Source organism: Protopterus annectens, chromosome 8.part0, assembly GCF_019279795.1.
Source record: "Protopterus annectens isolate FY-2018-M chromosome 8.part0, PAN1.0, whole genome shotgun sequence".
NCBI lineage: Eukaryota > Metazoa > Chordata > Ceratodontiformes > Protopteridae > Protopterus > Protopterus annectens.
In genome coordinates, this window is record NC_056741.1 from 1,184,493,635 (window position 1) to 1,184,506,211 (window position 12,577).

At 35.1% G+C, this 12,577-nt stretch overlaps 1 protein-coding gene across 1 annotated transcript in view; it reads right to left on the reverse strand.

Moving 5' to 3' along the window:
- Window positions 1-7,106: 7,106 nt before the first annotated feature.
- The window catches only part of LOC122808428 (carcinoembryonic antigen-related cell adhesion molecule 21-like), a 395,996-nt gene continuing 390,525 nt past the window's right edge, over window positions 7,107-12,577 (reverse strand). The window contains exon 5 of the mRNA XM_044079390.1: window positions 7,107-7,166. Coding sequence (XP_043935325.1) covers window positions 7,107-7,166 — 60 coding nt within the window. The remainder of the gene's footprint in view (window positions 7,167-12,577) is intronic.

A 12,577-nucleotide genomic window follows, 5' to 3' on the forward strand; every position in this document is an offset into this window, starting at 1 on the left:
CCCCCATTGTTGTAAATATAATTTGTCATTAAACATGAAGACATTGTTCATTAATACCAACTCAAGGAGTGCATTCAATAAAATCTGTTCATTATTAGTAAACCTTTTGCTGCTATTCATAATTGATCTAACAGCTTCCAGACCAAAATTATTAGGTATGGAAGTAAACAAATTTTTAACGTCTAGTGTAACCAAAAGGCATTTCTCAGGTAAACCATTTGTAAATTCATTCAGAGCATCCAGCAGCTGGTATGTATCTTTTAAAACTGAACGTATATCTGAAACCAGAGGTCTCAATTTCTTTTCTATATAGACAGACAAAGTCTCAGTCACCCATCCATTTCCTACCACAATAGGTCTTTTTATAAAATGAGATACAAAGTATTTTCCATTTGGAAATATAAGACCTTCTAGTGATAGGTTTTCTCACCTGCTGAAGAACCTGGAGCATGTCCTCACAAAGCTGGTGTCTAAACATTCTCTTGTGGTAGAAAAACAAAAATAACAAAGGAGTCCAGTCTGCAACCCAGAAAAATCAGACTCTGGGTGAGAGTCAAAGCAGAATTTTTCAGATTAAGTGTGAAGCCTAGATTCCCTAAAAGAGAGATAGTGAAGCTGAGATGGTTTAACAGGTTTTCCTGAGAAGTAGCCTGGATAAGGAAGCCATCCGGGTATGGAATTATTTGGATTCTCTGAGTTCTGCAAAAAGCAATAACTGGAGCTAGGCACACTGTGAAAACTCTAGGGGGCAGTGGACCACCTGAAGGGCCGTGCATAGAAATGAAAGTGTGATGAACGAGCAGAGAACTTGAGGAATTTCATGTAAGAGGATTGAATGAGAATGTGAAGGTAAGCATCCTTCAGATCCAAGGAAATCTGAATACCATGGGGCAGGGTGAAAAGAAAAAGATTTGAGAGAAAGCATTTTGAAGGAAGGTACCTTCAGAAATGTATTGAGCTATGAAACATCTAGAATGGGTCTCCATGCTCCTCTGTTTCTGGGTACCAGGAAAAATCTAGAATAAAAGCCTTTTCCTAAACTTAGCAGAGATTCAGGTTAATGGTACTTTGGTTGATGAGACCCTGCAAAAATGAGGAAGTAGGTTACCTGGCTGGGTGGATGCCTCTGAAAGGTAATATTTTCTTCCATGTTACCTTGTAGCACTTTTGAATAACAGGACCCACTTGTCTGAAATTATGAATTCCCAAACTAGGAAAAATGAGTTTAGTCTTTTTGACAAGGGGAGGAGTGGACCAAGCAGGGAGGGAGGGATGTAAATGGCTAGGTTGGCTTGTCCTCTTAAAAAAGATTTTCCAGACTTGGATTCTCTTGTAGACTTGCCCTGAAATCTTTCTCTTGGCAGCTTCCTGCCCTTCTGAACAGTTTTTTGACCCCTATGAATACAAGAAGTAGGGTTATCCATGTAATTCCTTTGATACACAGGGAAAAAAATGAGAAAGATTTGCTTAAAATCTTCCATGAGTTTACCTTTCTCTTGCAAAGATTTAAAAAGTTCTGCAGCAGTTGATCCAAAAACAAAGTCCCTGTCCAGATAAGTCTAAAAGCTTAGCTTTAATATCATCAGGAAGAAATTGAGAATGAAACCAATTAATCTCCTGATAACTGATGCAGTAATAACTGTCCTAGAAGAAGCCGCCACTGCATCATAACTACATTTGATGGTATATCTGGCCACTTGAGTAGCTTGACCAAGCACAAAAAAGCCTGCTGCTTAGTTTCATAAACCTGTCTTATTTGGTTTATCCAGAACAGACAAGAGGCACTCAGTCATCTGAGTCTGATATTTCAAGGTTCTGAATGCCAGAGGAGCAGATGTTTAAACTTCTTACTATATCTCTCCATGTCCCTACTGAGTCTGTCCAAAGGTAAAACATTAGGAGCAGGCAAAAGCTTAGCAGGTTTATAAGTAGGCAAAGAAAAAAATGAAGGATCTGTGACAGGATGTTTGCAGTGAAATGTAAGATTCTTTAGCATTTTATACAACCTATCAGGTTTCTTAGGGGCTGGTGATGGCACTAAACACAAGGGTTTTAGGTATATGTTTAACATTAAGGAATACAAAAGGTAGCTTTTTTAAAATGAAAAAGAAATAAATGCAGTTTTATGTTATATGAATTTAAAGACAAAGTATAAAATGAATTATAATCCTTATATTTATATGTATAATTATTTCATGGATCGGATTTTAACAATGATTTTAAAGTTTTTTTAAATGGGAAACTTTTATTACACTTTTTTACCTTTAAACTATTTCTTCAATTAAGGTATGTTAATGATCAATTATCATTGTATTTTGCACAGGTTGAATGGTATAAAATGATGTAAGGTCTACTGTGATTTGTTCATCTCTGATGAAGACTTGGATTCTATGTCGAAAACGTATTCTTTTGTGTTGCAGCGTTAAGGAATTAAAGTGCTTGTGCTTATCTGTGGGCTTAGGTCATACACCAGTTTGAGCTTTGATACTCCAGCCGGACATCAGGTTACCTCATGAGATAACCCATATAAACCATCAGTACTGGAATACTGCAACAGTTATCTAAGGAAGGACATATATATATATATATATATATATATATATATATATATATATATATATATATATATATGATTTTATACATATATGATTTTATACATATTTTATATATATATATATATATATATATATATATATATATATATATATATATATATATATATATATACATATATATATATATATATATATATATATATGGGTCCCTATCAGATCAAATTTCAATTCACCTAACTGTCATTTCGTCTAAACTTCATTACATCGACAAGCATTTTGGGTGGGGGCTTCACACCCCTTAATGTGGGGCTGTGCCCACACCCCCCCTAACTATATATATCAACTCCAGGGTCGCACAACATTGGGGACAGGGGCAAATGCTTGTCGATGTAATGAAGTTTCGACTAAATGACAGTTAGGTGAATTGAAATTTCGACGATCTGATAGGGACCCATATATATATATATATATATATATATATATATATATATATATATATACATATATATATATACATATATATATATACTGCAACAGTTATCTAAGGAACGAGATATATAGATATTTATTTATATATATATCTATATATATATTATATATATACTTACATATACATATATATATATGTATATATGGATACATATATATATATATATATATATATATATATATATATATATATATATATATATATATATACATACATACATACAAACACACACACCATATATATATATATATATATATATATATATATATATATATATATATATATATATATATATACATACAACAAATATAAAAAGTGTACACACCCCTGTTAAAATGCCAGGTTTTTGTGATGTAAAAAAATGAGACCACAATAAATAATTTCAAAACATTTTCCACCTTTAATGTGATTTATAACCTGTACAATTCAATTAAAAAACAAACAAATCTTTTAGGGGAAAAAATATAAAAAAGAAAAAATGAAAAATACGCTGGCTGCATAAGTGTGCACACCCTTAAACTAATGCTTCATTGTGTATGCACACCCTTAAATTAATACTTTGTTGAAACACCTTTTGATTTAATTACAGCATTCAGTCTTCTTGGGTAGGAGTCTATCAGCATGGCACATCTTGACTTGACAATATTTGCCAAGTCTTCTTTGCAAAAGCAGCCCCAATCTGTCAGATTGCAGGGGCATCTGTTGTGCACAGCCCTCTTCAGGTCACCCCACAGGCTTTCTATTGGATTTAAGTCTGGGCCCTGGCTGGGCCATTCCAAAACTTTAATTTTCTTCTGGTGAAGTCATGTTTTTGTTGATCTGGATGCATGCTTGGGGTCACTGTCATCTTGAAAGGTAAAATTCCTCTTTATCTTCATCATTCTTGCAGACACCTGAAATTCCCTCCACCTTGACTAACGCCCCAGTTCCAGCTGAAGAAAAGCAACCCCAAAGCAGGATATTGCCACCACCATGCTTCACCATGGGGATGGTGTTCTTTTGGTGATGCGAAGTGTTGTTTTTGCGCCAAATGTACCTTTTGGAATTGTGGCCAAAAAGTTCAACCATGGTCTCATCAGACCATAACACATTTTTCTACATGCTTTTGGGAGACCTGATGTATTGTTTTGCAAATTTTAGTCAGGCCTGGATGTTTTTCTGTGTAAGAAAAGGCTTCCATCTTGCAACCCAACCCCATAGTCTAGACATATGGAGAATACAGCAGATTGTTGTTGCATGTAGTACACAACCCGTACTTGCCAGAAATTCCTGCAGCTCTTTCAATGTTGCTGTAGGTCTCTTGGCAGCCTCCCTGACCAATTTTCAGCTTGTCTTTTCATCAATTTTAGATGAACAAGTAAAAAAGGATATCCAACAACTGCAGGCAAAGTACTTTAACGTAAGACAGTTTATTATCAAAACTCCACATGTTTTCGTCACCCTCGTAGGATAACTTCTTCAGAAAATACAAACAGACTACAAAGTACCAGTTTTTTTAAGAAAACAGCAACTGGTGTCATGTGATTAAGCTCAACTTAATGTATAGAGCAAGTACCAATGAATGAGTGAAAATGTCAGCTAAAACATTAAAGTATACATTTACTTAAAATTAATTAAAACATACAGATAACTATACGAATAACTATCAGTGTCAGTGACCATGTCAACTTATAAAATGATAAAAAAACTAACTTATGTGTACGAGTAAACTTTTGAATAAATTCTCAATAAAATCAAATAAGAACTGCACATAAAGAACGTGTATTTACATATGCATCTATATATAAACTACAAGCATTTTAAACTCTATCTAAAATAGAGATGACAACCAAACATTTTTATTTCCAAGTTTATATATAAAGTATGTAACATATTTAAGATGTGAAATATTTATATAAATCATCTCGTGAAGTTTTTTAATTCATCTCATAAGGCTTTTTAATTTCAGTAAACAAGAAATATTGCAATTTTCATTCAAGCCTGGGTATACAAAAGCATCTAAGGCAAGTTGCCATTCCAGTTCACATACCTCAAGAAGTAAGGAACTGGGACATCCTCTAATGTCTGGCATTATTTGGTCGATAGCTTGGAAATAAAATGTATGACCACTACTTGAAAATGAATGCCTAGCTAGAGAATTTTTGCTTTTGTTTTTAACTATAGCATAAGAATGCTCATAAATCCTTTCAAGAAACTTATGATCAATTTTACCTATGTAAAACACCAGACAGTTATTACACATGCGGGGAATGTAGGATGTGTAAGTTTATTAGGACTGGAAGTTCATTTGAGGTAGGCAACAATAGCAGGTATTTGTAAATCTAAGGGTATAATATATTTAGCAAAGTGTAACAACTGTCCGGCGTTTTACATAGGTAAAACTGACCAGAAGTTTCATGAAAGGATTTAGGAGCACTCTTATGCTATAGTTAAAAACAAAAGCGAAAATGCTCTAGCTAGGCATTCATTTTCAAGTAATGGTCATACATTTTATTTCCAAGCTATCGACCAAATAATGCCAGACATTAGGAGGGGAGGTCCCATTTCCTTACTTCTTGAGGTATGTGGACTGGAATGGCAACTTGCCTTAGATGCTTTTGTATACCCAGGCTTGAATGAACATTGCAATATTTCTTGTTTATTGAAATTAAAAAGCCTTATGAGATGAATTAAAAAGCTTCACAAGATGATTTATATAAATATTTTATATCTTAAATATGTTACATACTTTATATATAAACATGGAAATAAAAATGTTTAGTTGTCATCTCTATTTTAGATAGAGTTTAAAATGCTTGTAGTTTATATTTAGATGCATATGTAAATACACGTTCATTACTTGCAGTTCTTATTTGATTTTTGTTGAGAATTTATTCAAAAGTTTACTCGTACACATTAGTTAGTGTTTTTATCATTTTATAAGTTGACATGGTCACTGATACTGATAGTTATTTGTATAGTTATCTGTATGTTTTAATTAATTTTAAGTAAATGTATACTTTAATGTTTTAGCTGACATTTTCACTCATTCATTGGTGCTTGCTCTATACATTAAGTTGAGCTGATAGGTTTACGTTATCACATGACACCAGTTGCTGTTTTTTTTGAAAAAAACTGTTACTTTGTAGTCTGTATTTTCTGAAGAAGTTATCCTACGAGGGTGACGAAAACGTGTGGAGTTTTGATAATAAACTGTCTTACGTTAAAGTACTTTGTCTGCAGTTGTTGGATATCCTTTTTTACTTGTTCGTCTTCAGTTGGTTTGTTCTTTTTGCCTTTTGGTTCATTGGTTCATCATGGCATCAGGATCTTTTAACAGCCCAGGTAGTCCGAACCTTTTTGCTTCATTACAGCAACCAGGCAGTATGGATATACCTGCACTATTAAGCATGCTTACTCAGCGTATTGACCACATTGCCACCCGGCTTGACATTGTGGACAAACGACATAGTGAAGAGTCAGTTTCTAACAACCTCCCAGTGGGTTTGAATCAACAAAATCTACATACTCAAAACCTTCCTGGGTCTGAATCAATACACGATAATAGATTACAGCCGAGTTCGGCTTCGATTCCACCTGGTCAACACATCCATTTGAGTGTCAATTTAACAGCAGCAGGTACTGATAATAACTTGGGTATTACAGGGATTATTGGTGCTCCTTCTTTTCTTGACTGGGTGAATGACACAGTGAAACTATCTTCGGGTTTCACGCAAAACCAGGAGCGACCAGCTGTGAATACCATTTCACCACAAGTGAGTACACAATTAATTTCCGAGAAATTGAAGCTTTTTGATTCAAAACTACTTAAACTAAAGAAACTCCAGCTTGAAGTAGTTTACCTTAAGCAATGTTTGCAAGAGAAAATAGTACCTAAAGGCCTTCGATAGCATCAATTCCCCACTGGATTGATTCCAGATTCTATTTTTCATAAAGAGCTTGTAGCATTATTTGACCAACAAGGTTTTCAATTAATGGAATTGATGGCTAAACATTATTCGTTGCAAATTGAGAGTATTTTAAAGGACATCGATGATTTAGATAAAGACATCAATGCAGATTTAGATTTTGGCAGGTATAAGTATGACTATAGTAGAGTTTTTACTAGCATTGAACAACAACTAGACAGGTTAAAGAGTAACAAAATTTAAAAAATGAACCGGGACTGTTCAGCCTATAGTAACAGTTCAGCATATCCTAGACCACAAATGGCACAGACCTGGCAAGCCAATAACATGATGAACTCTACTTGTGACGCTACTACAGTCAGCAAACCTGACCACCTCTTACAAAATAACAGCAACGATACTAATGACATTAATGTGCCTGACACTGTAAGACGCAGTGAAAGATTGTGATCACATAACAACCAGACTAATGGTCAGTTTAACCAGAATATCCAGTCTGAATCAAATTTTCAGAAGGATATGAATTCCAGGTCAACGTTGAGATCGCGACCACCTCAGAATCAAAGGAACAAAGCATGGAACAACCGACGGAAGAGATAGTAGAAGAGAGCCTAACACACACCATTAAACTTGACATTCTTACAAACATACGTGGTGATTTTAATATATATAATTTCTCTTCTATTACCATTGAGCCTTCTTTGATTGGATTACTGGCCAGGGGTAATACTTTTGTTCCGAGTAAGAATATTAACATTGCTAAAACTTTAATTGACTTGAAGTGCTTTGTGAGGAAATTAAATTTAACCCTTCTTTTGGGTAACTTAAGTTATTCAAGCTGTACTTTTAAACCAACAAGTATGTTTAATCCTCCACTACACCTCCTTCTCAGTTATTTGAGAATGTATGTGAACTTGACATTAGGCACATACTACATGCATGTGTATATACTGGTACGCACAGGAAAAACAACACCAGTTATGAACAAACATAAGCATTAAAACTTTTGAGATCTTTACAAGTACGAATAGTTAAACCAGACAAGGGGGGAGGCTTGGTAATTTTTTACATCACTGATTACAACAATAAAATGGACTTAGTGTTAAACAACACCGCTTACTCTAAGTCATCATTAAATGAAATGAATGTAGCACATTCAAGAATTAGAGGTTACTTCGGTGATTTGTTTATCGAAGCAAAAATTTACCTTGACGCATATAATTACATCAATATGCCTTCCCCTAAAACACCAATTATGTTTGGCATTCCCAAAATACACAAGGATAAGGTTAATCCACCTATGAGGCCACTTATTGATTGCAGAGCCTCTTTAACTTACCCTTGTGCGAAACTGGTTGAGTCTATTCTACAAAAATACCTAAAACGTGAACCACAGGTATGTAAAGACTCATGGTCTTTTTTACAAAAGTTGTTTAGATTTTAACCAAGGGAATAACTTTTTAACCATTGACATCATTGATCTGTATACTTCCATTCCCCATTTGGAGGCAGTAGAATGGATTGCTCTGTCATTGAAAGACAAAAAGACCAACAAAGGAAACAGATTTAGTTACAGAACTCGTCAACATCATACTTACATTTTTTCATGTTTAATGGTGAATACTACCTACAAAAACAAGGTGTAGCTATGGGTTCACCATGTGGGACTAGTCTGGCAAATCCTTTCATGGCATACTGGGAAAAGTTATTTATATTTAATAAACCAGAAATTAAATCTCCCTTAATCTATTGCACTAGATTCTTAGACGACATCTTTATTATTTTTAGAGGTGACGAGAATAAAGCATCACAACTAGTGAATTATTTTAATTTTACCACAAACTTTTTTAAGTTTACTTTTAAATTTGACACCCTATGTATTGATTATTTAGATGTCAAATTAACTAAAGATTCAGTAAACAAGAGACTCCTTTCAAAAATTTTCAGGAAACCTACCTACTGTAACTCCTTCTTGAATTACACTAGTGCCCACCCTCATGCACAGAAGAGATCTATAGTTAAAAGTCAACTTATCAGAGCTGCAAGAATGTGTTCACTAGAAAGTGATTTCCTGGTTGAAAGTCACTTGTTGAAAGACATGCTTTATAACCGGGGTTACCCTATTACTCTAATAAACTGATTAACTGAAGAAATTAAATGTAAATGTAACAGTGGTTATTTTACACATCTGTTGACATGGACAGATGTAAGTCAAACTTTCCAGTCTGAGACTCCTGTAGTGCCTATGGGCAACAATATTCACCAGATAACCACTATTAATAATGACATGATGGTTAGTGGAACAACTAAAGATATGAACGACCAGACTTACGAGACCTCCACTTACAACGTGTGTTTCATTACAACTTTTAATAATGATAGTGGACAGGTGAAAATGATCTTAAAAATTGGTCCTTTTTATATAAGGACAATTTAGTAGTTGATAGACTAGGTCATTTACCTACAATTGTTTACAGAAGGGGAGCTAACTTGAAAAGCCTCCTTGAAAGTAAAAACACTAGATCTAGTGCGAGACTTTATGGCACTTTCACATGCGGGGCATGTAGGATGTGTAAGTTTGTTAGGACTGGAAGTTCATTTGAGGTAGGCAACAATAGCAGGTATTTTATTAAACACAAATTGAATTGTGAATCTAAGGGTATAATATATTTAGCAAAGTGTAACCACTGTCCGGCGTTTTATATAGGTAAAACTGACTGGAAGTTTCGTGAAAGGACTTATGAGCATTCTGATGCTATAGTTAAAAACAAAATTGAAAATGCTCTAGCTAGGCATTCATTTTCAAGTAATGGTCATACATTTTATTTCTAAGCTATTGACAAAATAATGCCAGACATTGGGGAGGTCCCAGTTCCTTACTTCTTGAGGTACGTGAACTGGAATGGCAACTTGCCTTAGATGCTTTTGTATACCCAGGCTTGAATGAAAATTGCAATATTTCTTGTTTACTGAAATTAAAAAGCCTTATGAGATGAATTAAAAAGCTTCACAAGATGATTTATATAAATATTTCATATCTTAAATATGTTACATACTTTATATATAAACATGGACATAAAAATGTTTGGTTGTCATCTCTATTTTAGATAGAGTTTAAAATGCTTGTAGTTTATATATAGATGCATAGGTAAATACACATTCATTACGTGCAGTTCTTATTTGATTTTTATTGAGAATTTATTCAAAAGTTTACTCGTACACATTAGTTAGTTTTTTTATCATTTTATAAGTTGACATGGTCACTTACACTGATAATTATTTGTATAGTTATCTGTATGCTTTAATTAATTTTAAGTAAATGCATACTTTAATGTTTTAGCTGACATTTTCACTCATTCATTGGTGCTTGCTCTATGCATTAAGTTGAGCTGATAGGTTTACGCTATCACATGACACCAGTTGCTGTTTTTTTAACAAAACTGCTATCACATGACACCAGTTGCTGTTTTTTTAACAAAACTGCTACTTTGTAGTCTGCTTGTATTTTCTGAAGAAGTTATCCTACGAGGGTGACAAAAATGTGTGGAGTTTTGATAATAAACTGTCTTACGTTAAAGTACTTTGCCTGCAGTTGTTGGATATCCTTTTTTACTTGTTCGTCTTCAGTTGGTTTGTTCTTTTTGCCTTTTGGTTCGTTGGTTTTTCATCAATTTTGGCAGGATGTCCAATTCCTTGCAACATCACTGTTGTCCCATATTTTCTCCACTTTTTGATGACTGTCTTCACTGTGTTCCATGGTATACCCAATGCTGCAGAATTTTTTTTGTACTCTTCCCTTTCTTTATACCTTTCAGTAATGAGATCCTTTGGATGCTTTGTAAACTCTCTGTGAACCATGGCTTTTACTGTAGCAAGCAACTGAGTAAATTTCAGGAAATTTCTACTAGGACAGCTGAATTTTATTTGGGTTTAATCAGAGTCTCTTTAATTGATGGCAGGTGTGTAACCAAGAAGACTGAATGCTGTAATTAAATCAAAATGCACTTCAACAAAGTATTAGTTTAAGGGTGTGCACACTTATGCAACCAGCATAGTGTACATTTTTTATTTTTTATATTTTTCCCCGAACAGATTTGTTTGTTTTTCAATTGAATTATACAGGTTATAGGTCACATTAAAGGTGGGAAAAGTTTCGAAATGATTTATTGTGGTCTCATTTTTTTATATCACAAAAACTGGCATTTTAACATGAGTGTGTACACTTTTTATATCCACTCTCTCCCTCTAATATATATATATATATATATATATATATATATATATATATATATATATATACACACACACACACACATACACACACACATACACACACACACACACACACACACACACACACACACACACACACACACACACACACACACACACACACATATGCATATATGTGTGTGTGTGTGTGTGTGTGTGTGTGTGTGTGTGTGTGTGTGTGTGTGTGTGTGTGTGTGTGCGTGTGTATACTAATATGCATAGCTTAAGTTTTAGGAAGCAGAGGAGGTTCAAGTTTGTTAAAAAAAAAAGTTTATTATAACGGAGCAGCAAAAAAATAAACAAAATGATCTGACTTTTAGCTAAGTTTAGTATTCATACAGTCTGAACAGTACCTTCATAAAGTACAGTTTTGTACACTTACCATAAATGTAGATGTTTGAGTGTATTCACTGTTGCAGTCATCACATTTGGGTTATCCCTGCCAGGGTAGCCCTCGGCCGGCCCGAATACCAGAGGCTTAGTATTTCTGCATCAGTTGCTGTTGCTTCAGGACTGACGTGAGGTCATCAGTAGTATAAAGTAAGGCAGCTGATGCCACTACATCAGTTTTTCTTGCCCTGTCAGGAGCCCCTAAGTGGGAGCCAGGTTATAGTGGAAGAACCCCGCCAGTAGAAAGTAAATGCCAAAATGTTCCTTGTAAGGAGAGAGAGAGAGAGAGAGAGAGAGAGAGAGAGAGAGAAAGAGGGGGCTGGAGGGAGGAAAATCAGGACTGCAACAGTGAATACACTTGAACATCTACATTTATGGTAAGTGTACTCAACTGTACTATGTTCTTCATGTTTCACTGTTGCAGTCATCACATTTGGGTTGATTCCCAAAGCTGATGAAAAGGGTGAAGGCAGTCAAGGAGACTAGGGGCTGGCAAGGATGCCCTGCAAGACTGCAGTGGCAAAGTCTGCCCTGGATTTGGAGAAGATAGGCAGGTGGTAATGCTTGGTGAAGGTGTGAACAGATGTCCATGTTGCAGCCTCCAGGATGTCCCTACTAGGGACTCCTCTGAGGAAAGCTGCAGAGGTGGAGGCTGCTCTGATACAGTAAGTCTTGACCCCCTTAGGGGGAGGTTTTCTGTGTTGCTTGTAACAGAAATGGATGCAGTGTGCTATCCATTTGGAAATTGTTTGTTTGGAGATGGCTTTGCCCTCTGCCCCTGCAGCAAAGCTAACCAGTAATTGATCAGACTTTCTGAATGATTTAGTCCTGTCTAGATAGAATCTGAGCTGTCTGTGCACATCTAGAGAGTGCAGGATCCTTTCCCCCTTCCTTTATTGGTTAGGGAAAAAGGTGGGCAAATGAACAGATTGGTTGAGAGCCACACTGGACACCACTTTGGG